Below are 19,327 nucleotides of genomic sequence, written 5' to 3'. Positions count from 1 at the left end.
CTGCCGCGGCGATGTTGTCAGCTCGCACGTGGCCGCGGGTGCGGGGTGAGCGGGACGGGACGTGACGCGCGCCGGGGCCCGATCCTGGTGGTGGTGGTGGAGGAAATTTTACCACACCGGGTGCACGCACGCACGCGCTGGCCGCCGTGTGGGAAGAAGATCGGGTTGGGCACGCGCACGTCCGAGGCGTGAACGGCGGCCATCATCTTACCTTTATCCTTGAACACAAAACAAAGAGCATGTCCGGTTCTATAACCAAGTTTCTAGTTTAGTTCACTATATATCTTCGCTAAACTTTGACCGCCTATACAGCACGTGCTGAGTGGTCTAATTCTTTTTTAGTTATGTAGGAAATGTATACTTCTTTTGACACGAAAGGGATGATACGAGTGAAGTTTAGGAGGCATGGAATTATGTATTACTCCCTCTGTCCCGGAATTTAAGATTGTTTTTGACACTATGCTAGTGTTAAAAATGTTTTCATGTTTTGGGACGAAGAGAGTACAAAATACTTCCTCCGTTCCCAAATATTTGTCGCTTAAACGAATGTATCTAGACGTATTGCAGTGTTAGATACATCCGTTTGAGCGACAACTAATATGAAACAGAGGGAGTATAAGTCTTTTTAGGGATTCCAACAAGTGACGACTACATACAGAACAAAATGAATGAATCTACACTTTAAAATATGTCTCTACATACATTCATATGTTGTAGTCCATTTGAAATGTCTACAAAAACTTATACTCCCTCTGTTTCTTTTTAGTCTGCATATAAGATCTGGTTAAAGTTAAACTTTCTTAACTTTGACTAAGTTTATAGAAAAAATATTAAGATTCACAATATGAAATAAATATTGTTAGATGCATCATGAAATAAACTTTCATACCATATAGCTTTAGTATTGTAGATGTTAATACATTTTTCCATAAAGTTGGTCAAACTTTACAAAGTTTGGCTTTGATCAAATCTTATATGCAGACTAAAAAGAAACGTAGTGAGTATTTAGAAACGGAGGGAGTACTTCTTTATTCCAGGTTTACTTTGGTTTTTTTATAGGTGTATATGAAATATCTCGGCTTCTACCAAGTACTCCCTCCGCTCACAATATAAGATGTTATAACTTTCTTTGTCAGACAGGTCTATATAGACATGTTTTACTGTATTCGTTTACTCATTTCATTCCGTACGTAGTTCATACTAAAATATTGAAAACATCTCCTACTTGTGAAACGGAGGGAGCAGAGTAATCAGGCCGGCAGGAAAACCAAAAACAACACGAAAATGTTGCAGTCTTTGTGATGCAATGTCTTCTTAAGCCTACATCGATCATCAAGTCAACATTTCTTTTTGCGAGCAATAAGTCAACATGTTGAGTGAACTTTTTTTTATTATGCATGTCATGTGTTGTTTACTTGATTCTTTTTTGAGTTAGCGTGGTTACCTTTTACATTTTTCCGATTAAATGTTAACTTTCACCTATAAAAATAATCTTAGATCAGCCGACCGTTGTATCTTTAGAACCTTCAAAAACCTAGTACTCCGTACTTGTTTATTTTGGAGCAACTCACGTTGACTAGTAGCACAACAAAATAGGTCCAACAAATGTCATGCTACTATATCATCAAATCCTGCTTATGCCAATCTTATTTGGTTTGATAATTATTTTAGTTGGAATTTTTGATTTGCTATGTTGCATTGGTTTATATATCAACGACATTCATATCATTTTTTCTCTCTCCATTGAACGCGGTTTGTGTGCATGTTCTCATCACTCCGACGAAGTAGTACTACTACTTATATCATAACAAAGTTGGGCTCTTTCCTGCGTTGAGGAAACAAGGTTCGGTATGCAACCTTTGTATTTTAGGGTTTGACATTTGCCAAGCATATCAATATGTTGCGTCCACAGCAAAGCAGATGCCATATCTTTAACAAAGATATAGGCTACTGCTCATCAACACAACCATTTCTTGTTTTGGAAAATCTATTTACTCATCGAACATACAGAAAATTGTCGCTGGGGCCCACATTCCAGTGGGGGCTGGCTGCGTCCGACGTGGGCTCGCCCGGAGCCCCGGAGCAATTTACGAATGGTGTACCGTACCGCAGGGGCATTTCCGTCCAGCGGCCCGCAAAAAGCCGCAGCGTGCGAGCTCGACTGGGCGGCGGACGGACGGCCTCTTCCCATCCCCGCAAAGAAAACAAACACCGCAGCGCACTCACTGCCAGCCGCGGCCTCGCTCCACTGCCCACTTGTTGCAAACCTCGCGCTACTCCCCAGCTCAGACGGCGTGGCGCCCGAGAGTGTGCCACCGCTCCGCACCCCCACCCCCGCATTGTTTCAAAATCCGCAGGCCGGTCCCCGGAGGCGGCGCGGCGGTGGGTCGCCGGCGGGCAGGGGCGTCTCTGGTGCGGCAGGAGGAGGGGGTTCTTTCTTCTTGAAGCTTCGGCCGGAGCGCGGAGGCGGGCGAGAGGGGTCTGAGGGGCGGAGGAGCGGTGGAGGAGAGAGAGGGAGAGAGAGGAGAGGAGCTATGGCCGCTGCGCGCGTCGTCGCGTGCCTGCTGGCGGCGGTGATGTGCCTCTCGTGTGGGGCGGCGGCCGCCGCCAGGTCGCCGGAGGCCCGGATGCACCGCCACCTCAAGCGCCTCAACAAGCCGGCCGTCAAGAGCATCGAGGTACGTGCGTGCGTCCACTCCGACGAGCTAATAGCTAGATTCCTCTTGTGCCGTTCTTCTTCTCAAGATTTGAATGGGGATTTATTTTCTCCCTTCCTTCCTGGTCAAAGCCGGTGTCCGTTTCAATCTGCATTTTTTGGGGGGATTTGGGCGAGATTGATTCAACGGGCGCACTTCTTGGCTGCTCCAGTCGCTCAAAGTTACCACGCCCTGATTCAAAAAAGGATGGCCTTTCCGGGGGCTTGTTTTTTCCCGGCGGCTTGTTCTTGGGGCCGATTCGCTTTCTCGCTTTACGAATTTTGCAAAAGGTTAATGAAAATTTTTCAAGAAAGATGCCCACTGCTTTGTGAGGAATTTCTTTCCTGCCTACTGCAAAATCTGAAGCTTCATCCGTGGATGCCAGCCAAAGTAGTAGTAGTACTGGTGTCCTTTTGCAATGCCATTCTTCATTTATTCTTGCTCAAAACTTCAGTCAGTGGATGCAAACCAAAGTAGTGGTGTCCTTTTGCAATGCTACGCAAACTTCAGTCAGTGGATGCTAATTTACGTTTGTTTGTTTGCAAATTAATCGAGCAGAGCCCTGACGGGGACATCATAGACTGCGTGCACATCTCGCACCAGCCGGCCTTCGACCACCCGTTCCTCAAGAACCACACCATCCAGGTACCAATCTTAAGCTTGATTTCAGATGCGTCAGCAGCAGCAGGAGAAGATGCCATTGTTTTTGCTGAACATTTTTGCGTCTGCAGATGAGGCCGAGCTATCACCCGGAGGGCCTGTACGACGAGTCCAAGGCCAATGTGGCCTCCTCCGGCGACGGCGAGCGGCCGATGGTTCAGCTCTGGCACCGCAACGGCAGGTGCGCACCGGGCACCGTCCCGGTCCGGAGGACCAAGAAGGACGACCTGATGCGCGCGAGCTCGATGCGGCGCTACGGCAGGAAGCACAAGCCCACGGTGGCGAACCCGATGTCGGTCGATCTCGCCATGCTCAACGAGGGCGGCCATCAAGTACGTGCACGCATTGCATCCATCTACTATCTCACTCGGTGTTTGTTTGAGTGGCAGCAAGGAAGAAGAAATGCCACTGACTGACTAGTGCTGTGTCTGAAGCATGAACTCTGACTGTTGTGTATTTTCAGCACGCGATATCATACGTTCAGGGCGAGAAGTACTACGGCGCCAAGGCGACGATCAACGTGTGGGAGCCCAAGATCGAGCAGCCCAACGAGTTCAGCCTGTCCCAGCTGTGGATCTTGGGGGGCTCCTTCGGCGAGGACCTCAACAGCATCGAGGCTGGCTGGCAGGTACGTACCACCGATAAGATCACCCAACCACATGCAGCTCCATGAGCTTGATCACTTCGCTCTCGGAGCCCATGTCTGTCTACTTAATGCCACACCGTCGCTGCGGTTGATTGATGGATAGCTCTGTTCCTACCGTTTCTAGCTAGCTCGGTGGTGTCACGGGCCCTCAACTTTTCTCTTTTCTGTTTGTTGGTTCATCAGGTTAGCCCGGACCTCTATGGGGACAACAATACAAGACTGTTCACCTACTGGACTGTAAGTTTTTCTCCCTTCACATAATCCTGTGAAAATCAAGCCTGAAATTCTTTGTGACATGTGCTTGTGTTGATCTTATTAGCCTGTATATTTATGTTCTGTGTTGTGTAGAGTGATGCGTACCAGGCAACAGGGTGCTACAACATGCTGTGCTCAGGGTTCGTCCAGATCAACAACGAGGTGGCCATGGGGGCCAGCATCTTCCCCATCTCGGGCTACTCCGGCTCGCAGTACGACATCAGCATACTCATCTGGAAGGTGAGTGGGGAAGCAGTTCATCCAGTACTGTTTGAGAATTGTCACCAACATGAATGCAGGCCACAGGGGATTTTGCCCACTTGCTGCTGTGCCCTTTACTCCTCTTGCTCCTTGACTGAACTCTGGGGCTCTGGCTCTGAAGATTATGTAGAGGGTGTTTGTTTCCAGGGACTTATTGGTCTAGGGACTTAAATAAGTCCCTATAAGTCCCATCTAAGAGGGTGTTTGTTTCCAGAGACTTATTGGTCTAGGGACTTAAATAAGTCCCTATAAGTCCCATCTAAACCAAACAGGAGGGACTTATAGGGACTTAAAGTGGGCATTTGGGACTTATGAAATAAGACTCTCAAGGAGGGACTTATAGGGACTTATAGTTGTAATATGGTCTTATAGAGACTTATAAGTCCCAGGAACCAAACATGCAGGGACTTTTTAGGGACTTGGGACTTATAAGTTGGGACTAAAAAAAGTCCTAGGACTTATGAACCAAACAGGGCCTTAGTACATACCCTTCAGGCTCAGCATGTGGCTATGATACATGTTTTGTCAACAAGCTTTTTTAGCCTTGATGATTACTCTTAGTAGTGTTTGTCAATAGAAGCCTCATGAAGCATTGCTACCTTTCACCTCAGCAAGCGAGTGCCATGCCGAGATAGAAAGTCGAGTGTTTTTCATTCTATCACGCACGGGCAATGAGTGCGTTTCACGGCCTGCTTAGTGCACCATGAGTGTCGGCATCTTCTTGAAGCTAAACGGCTAACCCCAACTGAAGTCTAGACACTAATGATTCTATTTCTGTATAATATATCGTTATGCCGGGTCGGATACCATAATGCTGCATGTCTTCTAATTGGTCTACATTGCTACTCTTGAGCAGGATCCGAAGGAGGGTCACTGGTGGATGCAGTTTGGCAAGGAGTACGTGCTGGGTTACTGGCCGTCGTTCCTGTTCTCGTACCTGGCGGACAGCGCGTCGATGATCGAGTGGGGCGGGGAGGTGGTGAACTCGCAGGCGGAGGGGGTGCACACGTCGACGCAGATGGGCAGCGGGCACTTCCCGGAGGAGGGGTTCGGCAAGGCGAGCTACTTCAAGAACATCCAGGTGGTGGACAGCACCAACAACCTCAAGGCGCCCCATGGCATGGGCACCTTCACGGAGCAGTCCAACTGCTACGACGTGCAGAACGGCAACAACGCCGACTGGGGCTCCTACTTCTACTACGGCGGCCCCGGCCGGAGCGCCAACTGCCAGTGACTGACGAGTGAGTGAGCGAGCGAGCGAGCAAGCAGGCAAGTGTGCTCCATTCGCAAGTGTAATGTAGTAGTTCACCATCTGCATTGTTAGGCCTAGATGATGATAGGTGTCATGTGAATGGGTCCTGGTGTTGTCTCCTGATTTTTCTTTTTTTGTTTTTGATTTTCTCCCGTGTGTCAATCAAGCCTTCTGAAGAGAAGCATGGCATGTGGTGTGGTCTGGTGGTGCACCAGTTGTGTGATGGCCTACCAAAGGGTCCTTTTCCATACTGTGGTAGTAGATTCATTCACCTGTCTGTCTTTGTTCGTGGCTATTATTGGATGGGGGGCTCTCTTCTTTTTCTCTCCTGGCCGGCTTGGGTTCATGCATGGCATGGCCCCATGCATGGGGAAGGGCAACAATACAATGGCTTTTGTTTCTCTTGGTCTTGGGAGGGACTTTCTCTCCTTTGGATGCCACTATCTATGTATGGCGCATCGAAAGCAGCAATGGGTTGTTTTGTCCCGTTGAGAACTCTGGAATGGTGTGCATTCTTCATGATGATGCCGCCAAAACTAGCGAGCAACTAAATGTTTACAATGGTAGTATTCATTGATCATCCTTGCATGAAGATAGTAGCAAGGCAGCATGAGCTGACAGAGGTTGAAGGAAATGATCTTTTTTGGGGCTGTTCCATGCAAGAATATAATACACTGTTTGTGTTTTGAGGTAAAAGCACCTCAGGTACCCTAACTTGGATGAGATGTGATGATTTAGTCCCAAACTTGTAAAATGCAACTTCACCATACCCCAACTTGCACCGAATGTGATGATTTGATCCCCGGCCTATCACAGCGCGGCAAGTGGCAGCCAGGTGGCTGTGCCGGTTGTTGCCCGCACTTTCGCACAAAACACCCTACCGTTTTATCTAAATCAACCCGTAGTACGTGGCACTTGAATTAATTCTGTCTCAACTCGCATCTCTGGTAACCGAAACCGGCAGCGAATCACCGGAGCTCAACTGAGATACCAAAGTCACTCCTCTCTGATTCCCAACTGCTCCACCTCGCCAATCTCTCATCATGGCAACGGCGGCTGCATCTCGGCCCAGCGGCCCTGTCCTTTTGAGCCCCATTCCCAGCTACCACTCCGCCTCCCTCTCCCGAGTCAAGCTCTCCGCCGGCGGCTCACCGTCAAGTCGGTCAGTGTCACGTCTCCCCCCTCCTCCCCCTCAGGCGGCGGCGCCAAGATCCGCAGGTCCTGCATGTGCTCCCCGAGGAACCACCCGGGCTCGTTCCGTTGCAGCCTGCACAAGGAGCGGAGGCCCCGACCGGCAGCACCAAGCCCGCGTCCCAGCCGCCCGTCGGCAGCGGTTGCTCTAGGCGCATGCTAAACGTGCCAGCGCAGCGCATGGGGAGCGGACACTGGGCACGCAGGGCGCTGGCTCCGTACCCCTCGGTGCAGCAACCGCGCCGACGGGTTCCGCGCCGGGGCCAACCTGCTCTCCGCCATGTCCACGTCCATGGCTGGCGGCCGCCTGCAGTGAAAAAACAACAACGTCGACATGCCATAGCGAAGATACTACTAGTACATACCCCCTCCCGAACACGTGAAACCTCACTTTCCCATTACTATTCGGGCTCGTCTCTCTCGCTCGTGCACACTGGAGATGAAGGACGGGGTTTGAGGCGGCGGCGCGGTTGGATCTCGAGATGGCCGGCGGCTGGATCTCAAGGAGGCAGGCGGCGCGGCGGCTATATCTCGAGGAGCCAGGCGGCTCGGGCTAAGGAGACGCGGCGCTGGTGATTGAGGGTGGGGCGGCGGCCACGTGCATGGGGCTGGTCCGCTGGTGGATGCGTGAGACAATGAATCAGTATTTCTCTCTTCAGTTTGCCATCGTGTGTTTTGCGCTTTGTGTAGTTTTCCTGCTACTGTACTTTCTGCTGCTATATGCACGGTTGTGGTGCCTGCTGTTGAGGCATGCTTGATGTGTGGTGCGCGTGCATTGATGCTCAATCAAAAAGATGATGATTCTGACGAACCAAACACATCCCAACTTGCAGGACGGGAGAAATCCCCGATTCCGACGAAGTTTTTGTAAAGTTTCATGGCGGAGCGGCTCACCCCCCCAGCTCTTCAACTTGCGCAAGAAGATGATGGACAGCTGGATAGCTTCTTTGGTCGGTACTGTTTCTTCGCCAGAAAGCAGTCGCCGCGCGCTATGTCTGTCAGTTTGGCTCTTGTCCCCATTGTAGTATTGCGTGCAGTGTTCATTTTTTCTTGATGGACGAGAAACATCGGTGCACTTTTTCAGATGAGTGAATGGAGCGATGAACACACAATACATAATAAGGGCGCGGACAAAGGAAAACTCTGAAATAAATCAGTAGCAAGCTTCCGTTGGAACCCTGCCGTTCACATGATGCCATGTACCGCAGTGTAGTGTGAATAGTTAACTGAATTGGTGTAGTGCAAAGGGGGTTTTGAGACAGAATTAATTCAAGTGCCATGTACCGTGGGTTGATTAGATAAAACAGCAGAGTGTTTTCTGCAAAAGTGCAGGCGATGACCGTTCCAGCCACTTGGCTGCCATTTGTCACGCTGTGATAGGCCGGGGATCAAATCGTCACATCCGGTGCAAGTTGGGGTATGGTGAAGTTGCATTTTACAAGTTTGGGACTAAATCATCACATCTCATGCAAGTTAGGGTACCTGAGGTGCTTTTACCTCTTGTGTTTTCTTGCACATACCAGATGCAGTATTATTAAGCTGGCCAGGAACACATGTCTTGGATACCATATTCATGGTTTTGTGAACCGGAGAGGAAGAAGGATGTGCAGTACAGTCCATGGCTGCCTCCATTGACCGCCTCATTTGACTGTCATCAGCAAGTAAATAATCTGATCAAAGCCGCTGCCCCTGGAAGTTGGTCTGAATTGTTTGTTTTCCAAGGCCATCTCTGCTCGTCCCCCTCTTGCCTTCCTGCGCCCATGCTGCTTTGTTTGTCCTGTCCGAGCTTGGCCGCCCGCAATCAAATGTGCATGTCTGACTCTACTCTGCGTGTAAGATGCTGGGAATCATGTGCTGCCGCCTCGGATCCCCAGCCCGGTCCAGTCAAACCTAAACCTGTATTGCATTGCATCCACTGCGGCGGTCCATGGTACGTGCTCCGGCGGAGGAGGAGTACGGGGAATCGGGTGGCAGCTGGTGGCAGGGCAGCGGCACCGGCGAGCTGTCTGCGGCGAGGCTCGTTTGCTCGGTTCGGTGCGTGTGGCCTCGCAACATTTTTTTGCTGAGCAGTTCGTTCGTTGATCGGCCATCCAACTTGTAGTAGTACTGATCTACGGCCTCGTAACAAAGATTGGTTTGGTTTGGTTTGGTAGGGGTACATGTATCATGTATGGTACTACGGGCGGACAGTAATTCTGAGTCATGTGTTGGTGGGTTCTCTTCTCTGTTGTGGCAACAGGAAAAGGCAGTGTGGATTGGAAGGCGATGGGCCGATGGGGTCACTCGTGTCCAGATCCAGTCATTCATTCATGCTCAAATTTCAGATGATGATGCGCTAGAGGAGGGGGAGGAGGCACGGGCTGGAGGCGCTCACGTGCCCAGCGGTACGCCTGTACCGGTGACTAATGTACCGTCGTTGTGCTCTACCCACCTCTGAAGATGATGCCCGGTGTGAGCACAGTACTAGCGTACGCCATCTTGAAAGCTTCTAGCTTCTCTCGCGGCATTCACACATACAGTATAAGTTTGTTGTGTCATCAATCGGTCAAAACCATTTCAAAGTTAAAGCATGATTTGTTATCATTCTGATTTTCTTCTTCTTCTTTGGATCTGACCATTTTGCTGCGGTCATCGTGCTGTCATGGTCAATAACGGTAGGAACCTGGTCAACGTCCCTCATTCATCACAACACTCACGGACATAGACAAGTGGCTACCGGCAGGGTCTGCAGTTGTAGACCCATTATAGCCTACCGCCAGGCTCGATGGCGGTAGCCCCCTCAAGAGGTAAAAGAGGGAGGGGGGCACCCATTCACCCCTATCTTCCTCCTTTCCTCCACGAAAACATAAGAGATCTCTATTTGTGCATCGTTTTTGTGGATCTTGGGGCCAAATTGAGGAAGGTAATGGTTTTACATCCCTTCAATTACCTTTTGTCAGATCTTTTTAGTATTTTTATGCATTTTTGGCACTAGGCGCAACCTAGTTCCTTAATATGATTCAATATGAATTTAGAGCATCTACAACCGCGATGGGAAAATCCGGCCCCCCAAACGCCCGCGGACGCGTTCGGGCATGTCGGCGGACACTGACCGGTCACGCCTCAAATAATGCAATCCACATCCGGATACCTAAAATAAGAAACCTCAAATCCATATTATTACATGCCACATAGCGATCTTTAAGCGGAGCTCGTCCGGTCGCCGTGGCCATGTCTGGCGGCCGGTTGCAGTCCCCAGAGTGTTGGTCCGGGCACCGGCAAGGTAGAGTAGGGCATGGGACTCAGGGTGCCGTCGTCTCCCATGCCCTACTCTTCCTCGTCGGAGCCCAGAACCCGTTGGATGCCGGTGGACGTTAGATCGATGATGGATTCGTCTTGGGACAAGCTGGCGACATCCACCACGACGCGGTTGCGATATCTGGAGAATGCGACTCCGCCTCGTCAATGTCCACCACCGCGAGCACTGCCGCCGCCTCACACGCCCGCTGCCCTGCACGGTGGGCATGGCGCACATTGTTTGCGTCGGATGACGCACACGACGCGTCCATGGCCTCGGCGCGCCAACGTAGGGGTTGCACATCTGCCACCCGTCCAGACGCCAGATGGACCACACCGCCTCCGGTGAGGTAGCCACGGCTGTCCTAGCACCAGATCCATTGCCATTTGGGCTTACGCAATGGATTCCCGATGGAATGAGTCCGAGCGCTGTGCACGGGCCTCCTCCCGGGAGCAGCGAAGTGCAAGCCGGATGACCATCTCCTCTTCGGGGTCGCGTTGGATGAGCTCAGGGTCGATGGATCTGGAGGTGAAGATCTCGGATCCCCTGCTCGTCATGCCGGAGACAACCGAACATCGCTAGGGACGTGCTTGGGTGGCAGAGGGGAGTGGAGTGAAGTGGCTAGGGTTTGATCCGGCGAGCGGATGGGGAGGAATATATGTGGGGGTGGGTGGGCTAGCGTGCCCAGGTGCCCCCACATCCGTCCCATATTTGGTTTGGATATGAGGGGTGCCGGTCAGCCCAGGCGTTTGAGGCCCGTTTGGGGCGCCCGTCCGGGTCGAAATTTCGCGACCGAACAGTGACCGGGCGGCTCGCCCGGGTGTATGAGGCAGGTTTGAGGCACCCGACTATAGATGCTCTTAGATTGGCACATGTGTTTTTGTGTGGTTGTATATGTGTGGGTATATGGATATGTGGATGAATGTTGCCACCTAGTTCCTCAATATGTGTTTGGTAAGCATATGTATGGTTATGATGTTGAATGTTGCTATGGTGATGCTTGAATATATGAATATGCTAATGTTGATGATTAGGGTTAGGTTATGGTGATGCTTGTGGTTTTGTAGCAAGAACTATGTTTTGGTCACTCACTAACATTCTCGCTAAATACTCATGTAGGATGGACAACATTACCAGCAGTGAGAAAAGTTATGAGGCGGCGGAAGAACGTCAGCGCCAACTCATCGAGGTAGAGACAAACAGGTGGGTAAAGAGTTGTCACAAGGCGTATGCAACTATGAGGGAGTTTAATCTGTATTAGTTCCCTGAGTACCCTCCAAGGGTCATCGCTTAAAAAGAAAATAATCACATTGAGCTTGAGATGAAGGAAGATGATTGTAGACACGAACTAAAAATGCAAATCACATTTCCCGCTAGTAGGGAAGCATTTGATCCGATGGACTTGAAAAGGCTAGGGCAGATCATTGGGTAGAAAATCAAGGCATGAGCGTCACCGATACCTAGCCATGCTGCTCCCTGGTATTGTATTCGCAAAAGAATGAATGTCGTCAGTTGCTGGCCAGGATCCAATGATATTCGATTGGAGCCTATGCCATATCGTGATCAGGAAATTGCAAACAAGAAATTTTCTAGGGATTAGATGCAGCGAGACCCCCTTTTCGATGCTTCGAGATTATTTGAACTCTCGTGATGTTTTATGTCATTTGAACTCCAAGATATCGTGTGTCATCTGAACTCCCTGATTTCGTATGTCATTGGAACTCCAAGATGCATGTCATTTGAACTAAGTGATATTGTATATTCCCTTTTGACCTCGAAAATGTTGCATCTCCTTTGAACTTAGCGATCCTTGTGCAATTTGGTTGAAATAGTTTGTTTATTTTGGGGGTTAAATTCTGTCAGCTATGAAATTAGTTGAGATGAAAAATACAAAATTGTAATGGGAAGTTAACTTGTGCAAGCAATGTCACAAGCCTATTGATGAAGCTATGTACCTAGGATAGGGTCATGGACCTGTCCAGCATACCCTCCCCAAGGACATCTTTACAAAGAATTAGAAGCAGTCGAAGAGAAATCATCATCCACTCGACTGCGGAGATGCGCTCACTCGACCACCTTGAAGACACTCGACCACCAGAAGATGAGGAACCCTCCACTCTGCAACGGTTAGGACTTAAACCATAGCATTATGAGCATTTATGACATTTTACTGTAGACGTTACCAGTAACGCCTTTCCTTTATGAGCATTGAACTCTGAGTAACGGAGGGGAGCTAGGGTCCTGGCGCACTCTATATAAGCCACCCCCCTCCTCTGGGACAAGGATTCACACTTTTTTGTAAACTCTCACACACATATAATCCAGTCGACCGCCTCAGGGCACCGAGACGTAGGGCTATTACTTCCTCCGAGAAGGGCCTGAACTCGTAAAACTCATGTGTACAACTACTCCATAGCTAGGATCTTGCCTCCTCATACCTACCCCCATTCTATTGTCAGTCTTAGATCCACGACAGTTGGCGCCCACCGTGGGGCAGGTGTCTTAGCGACTTATTGGAGAAGTTGCATTTTTTTCGATCCCCATCATCATGGTTCCAGGCGGAAGTTTGGCTGAGGGCCGTGAGATCCGTCTCGGCGCGCTCGTGTTTGTCACTGACGACTCCGCTTGGCTTCAGGAGGCACCACTCGACGTCGAGCGCTCCCCGCCTGCGGGGTGACGCACTTTCACGCGTGCGTCCGCGGCGTCCTCCTGCGGCAACCGTCGACCCAGTACCAGTCAACTCCAACGGCTTTTCCCCTCCCTGCGACCCGCCGGAGCAAGCGCACCGGCCGGTCGCCCGCCAGTCGGCCACCGCTCAAGTCGCGGCGCTCGAGCCCGACGAGTCTCTCTACGGCCTGTTCGATCTGTCGATTGGCTCCGTAGAGACTGCATCCGAGTGCGGCAGCAATGACTCGGCAGCGGAAGTCCTGTTGGTCAATGGACCACGCGGTCCTCCTGGCTTCGATCGTGAAGACGGAGGTGACGGGAACGGCGATCCGTCACGCGTTCACGAGGAGTACCGCCCCGAGCCTCTCTCCTCGCAGCAGAGAGAAGAACTTCATCGCCGAAACATGGATGCCCTGCATACTCCAATAGTTGGAGAAACGCCCGAGGCCCAGGCCTTGGAACAGGCTCGTTTGGCCAATCTGGCTGAGCTCACTCAGCTGGAGAACCTACAGCGCGCACTCGACGATCGCGCTCGTCAACGTGCTCCTGAGTCTAGCCGACGCCAACTTTTTCCACCTCCGGCTCAGGTATACCAGACATAGATCCAAAACCTAGCAGCTGCTGCCCGGATAGCAGAGTCGATTCAACCTTCCCAGTCAGAAGCTGGCCGAGGTCTGGCGCAGATCAGGGCCTTGCTCCGGGCAGCAGGAGAGCAGAATACGGCCGTGTCTCAGTTGCGGGATAGGATCCATAGCAGATCTGTGGTCGCAGATACGGTCCAGTCGGCCCATAGCCCGAGATCGCCCCCGAGGCGTGAGGGACGTGGAGAGCGGCGCGATCAGTACAGAAACCATGAGCAGTATGATCGTTGAGCCGATCGAGATGGTCGCCGTCGAGTGCCCAGGCCTCCTCCAAGGAGTGGGTCGTACGTGCCGCGGCCACATGAAGACAGGCGCCCTAACAGCGTCGGAAGAGGTATTCCAGTCGACCCCAGAGAGCCAGGCTTTGATGCGAGATCTATTCTTGTACAAGGCTTGGTCGACAGAAACAGAGCTCACCGAGATGGCCATGACAGAGGCCCGCAAACTAGCAATAGGGTGCATGTCTCTGGCCTAGAGTGCTTCAGCAGAGCTATCAGAGCTGCAGTGATTCCCCCCAACTTTAGGTTGGCGGCTGGAGTCAGTAAGTTCAACGGAGAGTCCAAGCCTGACACCTGGCTCGAAGACTACCGAGTGGCTGTCCAGATTGGTGGCGGCAATGATGAGGTGGCCATGAAACACCTTCCTCTGATGTTGGAGGGCTCGGCTAGGGCGTGGCTGAATCAATTGGCACCTGGCAGCATCTATACTTGGGAAGATCTCGCCCGAGTGTTTGTCAGAACATTTGAGGGTACTTGCAAGCGGCCGGCAGGTTTGACAGAATTACAGTGTTGCGTCCAGAAATCGAATGAAACTTTGAGAGATTATATCCAGAGGTGGATCACCCTACACCACACGGTGGAAGATGTGTCTGATCATCAGGCAATTTGTGCTTTCAAGGAAGGCGTCAGGTACCGGGAGTTGAACCTGAAATTCGGTCGGACAGGAAACATGACTCTGATCGGATGATGGAAATCGCCACCAAGTATGCCAATGGTGAAGAGGAGGAGCAACTGCGGAGCGGCAAGCACAAAGCAGTCGCCCACGAAGCCGGAGAAGGAAACTCAGTTGGAAACAAAAACGCAAGGCCGAACCAGCTGCTCTGGGTGAGGCCTTGGCTGTGGTTCAAGGAAAGTTCAAGGGGGAGCCCAAAGGGCCGTGGAACCCCAAGAAAGTAAAAGATCGGGATGGAAATGACGTGTTGGATCTGCTGTGCCATATCCACACCAAAAAAGACGAAGAAGGTAATTTCATTTACCCGAAGCATACCACTCGACAGTGTCGGCTCCTGATCCAGCAGTTCCGAGAGAAACAACCCAAGGAAAAGGAGAAGGAGGCAGACAAGGCTGAGAGTGAAGGAGAAGATGATGATGGTTATCCTCACGTGGATTCCACTCTGATGATTTTTGCTGATGTTGGAAACAAGAGTCGATTGAAAGTCATCAACAGAGAAGTGAACATGGTCGCTCCGGCGACACCCAGTTACTTGAAATGGTCGCAGACTGCCATTACATTTGACCAGTCTGATCATCCAGCGCACATCGCCACCCCTGAGAGGCAAGCGCTGGTGGTCGACCCGGTGGTCGAATGCACTCGGCTGACAAATGTCCTGATGGACGGTGGCAGTGGCCTGAACATTCTGTATGCAGAAATGTTGAAAGGAATGGGCATTCCGATGTCCAGACTCAGTGAAAGCCATATGAGTTTCCATGGGGTCATGCCGGGCAAGAAAGCTGCGTCCCTCGGTCAGATTGTACTCGACGTGGTTTTCGGTGATGCCAAAAATTACCGCAAAGAAAAGTTGACGTTTGAAGTCGTGGGTTTTCAGAGTGCGTATCATGCAATTCTTGGCAGGCCGGCTTATGCATGATTCATGGCTCGACCTTGTTACGTGTACCTCAAACTGAAGATGCCTGGTCCCAGAGGAGTGATCACTATCTCTGGTAATCAGAAAAAGGCAGAAGAGTGTTTCTAGAAGGGCTCAAAGATCGCCGATGCCCAGATGGCCGTGGCAGAATTGCAAGAATACCAGAAAAATGCAGACCCGAGTGACTTGTTGCGAGCCAAGAAGCCAGCCACGGATTCAACATTCCAGTCGTCTGGCGAGACGAAGTCTGTTCACATCCACCCGACGGACCCCAATGCAGCTCCGACCCACATTTCGACCACAGGAAATGGGACATCTTTGTATGGAAGCCTTCTGACATGCCAGGTGTTCCCAGAGGACTGGCTGAGCATGGTTTGCGAGTCTACCCGAAAGTGAAACCAGTCAAAGAGCATCTTCGACGGTCCGCCGTCCAGAAAAGAAAAGCAATCGGCAAAGAGGTGGCTCGGCTTTTGGCAGCTGAGTTTATCCGAGAGATTTACCACTCCGAGTGGTTAGCCAATGTTGTCATGGTCCCAAAGAAAGATGACTCACTCCGCATGTGCATCGATTTCAAGCATATCAATCGGGCCTGCCCGAAAGATCACTTCCCTCTCCCTCGCATCGATCAGATAGTCGACTCGACTGCTGGGTGCGAGCGTTTGTCCTTTTTGGATGCCTACTCCGGGTACCACCAGATCCGTCTGTATGGACCCGACGAAATAAAGACAGCCTTTATCTTCCCGTTCGGGTGCTTCTGTTATGTCACAATGCCATTCGGCTTGAAGAACGCTGGAGCCACATTTATGCGAATGATTCAGAAGTGCCTGCTCACTCAGATCAGCCGGAATGTGGAGGCATACATGGATGACTTTATGGTCAAGTCACGTAAAGGTTCCGACCTGCTGACCGACCTCACTGAAACCTTTGCCAACCTCAGAAGGTATGATATCAAGCTCAATCCATCAAAGTGCACGTTTGGAGTTCCAGGCGGAAAGTCGCTCGGTTTTCTTGTTTCCGAACGAGGAATCGATGCTAACCCAGAGAAAGTAGGCGCTATACTCCGAATGAAACGCCCTGTGCGTGTGCATGATGTCCAGAAGCTTACTTGTTGCTTGGCCGTCCTAAGTCGATTCATTTCTCGCCTCGGTGAAAAGGCGCTGCCTCTTTACCGACTGATGAAGAAATCAGATAAGTTCGAGTGGACTCTAGAAGCTGATACAACATTTGCAGAGCTAAAAGCCCTGCTTTCCACCCAGCCGGTGCTTGCTGCTCCAATCAGCAAAGAGCCTCTTTTGCTTTATATAGCAGCCACTGGACAAGTCGTCAGTACAATACTTACGGTCGAGCGGGAAGAAGGAAAAGCGTACAAAGTTCAACGCCCAGTTTATTATATTTCCGAAGTCCTGACCCCGTCAAAGCAGAGATATCCTCACTACCAGAAGCTTGTCTATGGAATTTACATGACCATGAAGAAGGTTGCACACTACTTCTCAGATCACTCTGTTACAGTCGTTAGCGACGCTCCATTGTCAGAGATTCTGCACAACAGGGATGCAACTGGTCGAGTGGCAAAATGGGCGATTGAACTCCTTCCCTTGGATATCAAGTTTGAGGCAAAGAAAGCTATCAAGTCCCAAGCAATAGCAGATTTCCTCGCCGAGTGGATCGAACAGCAACTGCCGACTCAAGTTCACTCGGAACACTGGACCATGTTCTTTGACGGATCCAAGATGTTGAACAGTTCTAGTGCTGGAGTAGTTCTGGTATCCTCCCGAGGAGGCAAGCTCAGGTATGTCCTCCAGATTCACTTTGATTCCTCCAACAATGAAGCAGAGTATGAAGCACTCCTGTATGGGTTGCGCATGGCCATCTCACTCGGCGTCCGTCGCCTCATGGTCTATGGTGACTCAGATTTGATAGTTAATCAAGTGATGAAGGAGTGGGACGTCAGAAGCCCAGCCATGACTGGTTACTGCAACGCGGTGAGAAAGCTTGAGAAGAAGTTCGAGGGGTTAGAACTCCACCACATCCCCCGATTGAAAAATCAAGCAGCCGATGAATTGGCAAAGATAGGTTCCAAGAGAGAAGCCATTCCCAGCAATGTGTTCTTGGAGCATATTCACACGCCGACAGTTCAGGAAGACCATTTCACTGAAGATCCCCCACAACCCAAGAGCGCCACGGATCCGACTGAAGTCGAGGTCCCAGCTGTGGTCGACCTAATCATGGAGGTTCTGGCCATTACTCCCAACTGGACGGTGCCCTACATTGCATACATCCTCAGGAAAGAGCTCCCAGAGGATGAAGAAGAAGCTCAACAGATCGTCCGACGATCTAAAGCTTTTACTGTGATAAGAGGGCAGCTGTTCAGAGAAAGTGTGACTGGAGTCGGTCAGAAGTGCATAACACCAGAAGAAGGTTGAATGATCCTCAATGACATCCACTCGGGGACCTGTGGTCACCATGCGTCCTCTCGGGCCATCGTGGCTAAAGCATACCGAGCTGGATTCTATTGGCCACGAGCAAATGAGATGGCGAAAGATATAGTCGACAGATGTGAAGGCTGCCAATTTTACTCCGATATGTCTCACAAGCCAGCGTCAGCCCTGAAGACCATTCCCCTCGTCTGGCCCTTCGCTGTTTGGGGACTAGATATGGTTGGACTGCTGAGGATCGGCAAAAGCGGCTTCACTCACGTGCTCGTTGCAGTCGACAAGTTTACCAAATGGATCGAAGCCAAACCTATCAAGAACCTTGACTCTACCACCGCTGTCAGTTTTATCAGAGAATTGACATTCAGATATGGAGTCCTGCACAACATCATCACGGACAACGGGTCGAACTTCGATTCCGATGAGTTCAGAATTTTCTGCGCCTCTCAGGGCACTCGAGTCGACTATGCTTCTGTTGCTCACCTGCAGTCGAACGGACAAGTAGAAAGAGCCAATGGCCTAATTCTCAAAGGACTGAAGCCCCGACTGATGCGTGATCTCAAACACGCAGCAGGTGCTTGGGTTGATGAACTTCCGTCAGTTCTGTGGGGTTTAAGGACAACTCCTAATCGGTCAACCGGAAGAACTCCTTTCTTCTTAGTCTATGGAGCCGAAGCTGTTCTGCCAAGTGACTTGCTCCACAACGCACCCCGAGTTGAACTCTTCTCCGAAGCAGAAGTAGAGCAGGCCCGACAAGATTCAGTCGATCTCTTAGAGGAGGAAAGAGAGATGGCCTTGATCCGCTCGACCATTTATCAACAAGATTTGCGTCGATTCCACGCCAGGAATGTGAGGGATCGGGCCTTTCAAGAAGGAGACTTGGTTCTTCGAATGGATCAACAGAAACCACACAAGCTCGCTCCAACTTGGGAAGTCCCCTTCATCGTCACTAAAGTTCTCCACAATGGAGCATACCATCTTTATAGTATCGAGCATCAGAAAGACGAGCCACGGGCTTGGAACGCGGAGCTGCTCCGCCCCTTTTATACTTAAACACTCGTTTGAATAAAATGTAATAAGCAACACCTTTTGTAATTCATTTATCAAAGACAATAGCTTACGGTTCTCTCATTCGATTGTGTTGTTCTTATTTACTCCTGAAATCCCCCAGTGGGTGGGCTTATCGTGAATCCGTTCCGCCTAAGTTTGAAAAAATCCTACCGAGTGGAGAGCAATCCTCCCACTCGGGGGCTTAGCTGCAGTCGAGCACTCGCCTAAGTTCTCTCACTAAGAGGCTTAACGGCAGTCCAGCACTCGCCTAAGTTTGAAAAAAATCCTACCGAGTGGAGAGCAATCCTCCCACTCGGGGGCTTAGCTGCAGTCGAGCACTCACCTAAGTTCTCTCAATAAGAGGCTTAACGGCAGTCCAACACTCGCCTAAGTTTGAAAAAATCTTACTGAGTGGAGAGCAATCCTCCCACTCGG

General features: G+C 50.6%; 1 protein-coding gene across 1 annotated transcript; it reads left to right on the top strand.

The window, feature by feature from the left end:
- The first annotated feature begins 2,182 nt into the window (after positions 1-2,182).
- On the top strand, positions 2,183-6,094 carry LOC119303684. Its single transcript, XM_037580823.1, has 7 exons — positions 2,183-2,678; positions 3,255-3,341; positions 3,428-3,688; positions 3,820-3,984; positions 4,186-4,239; positions 4,351-4,497; positions 5,375-6,094. Exons 1-7 carry the CDS (start codon positions 2,535-2,537, stop codon positions 5,750-5,752), a joined length of 1,236 nt encoding a protein of 411 aa, XP_037436720.1. The 5' UTR covers positions 2,183-2,534; the 3' UTR covers positions 5,753-6,094.
- The last annotated feature ends 13,233 nt before the right edge of the window (positions 6,095-19,327 follow it).

Source organism: Triticum dicoccoides, chromosome 5A, assembly GCF_002162155.2.
Source record: "Triticum dicoccoides isolate Atlit2015 ecotype Zavitan chromosome 5A, WEW_v2.0, whole genome shotgun sequence".
In the NCBI taxonomy this organism is placed as follows: Eukaryota; Viridiplantae; Streptophyta; class Magnoliopsida; order Poales; family Poaceae; genus Triticum; species Triticum dicoccoides.
This window is presented reverse-complemented; position numbering and strand designations above follow the sequence as displayed.

Coding starts and splice junctions, on each gene's coding strand:
- LOC119303684 (XM_037580823.1), top strand. CDS start 2,535: ATGGCCGCTGCGCGCGTCGTCGCGTGCCTGCTGGCGGCGGTGATGTGC. Junction 3,985..4,185: donor GCATCGAGGCTGGCTGGCAG/GTACGTACCACC, acceptor TTGGTTCATCAG/GTTAGCCCGGACCTCTATGG. Junction 4,498..5,374: donor TCAGCATACTCATCTGGAAG/GTGAGTGGGGAA, acceptor ACTCTTGAGCAG/GATCCGAAGGAGGGTCACTG.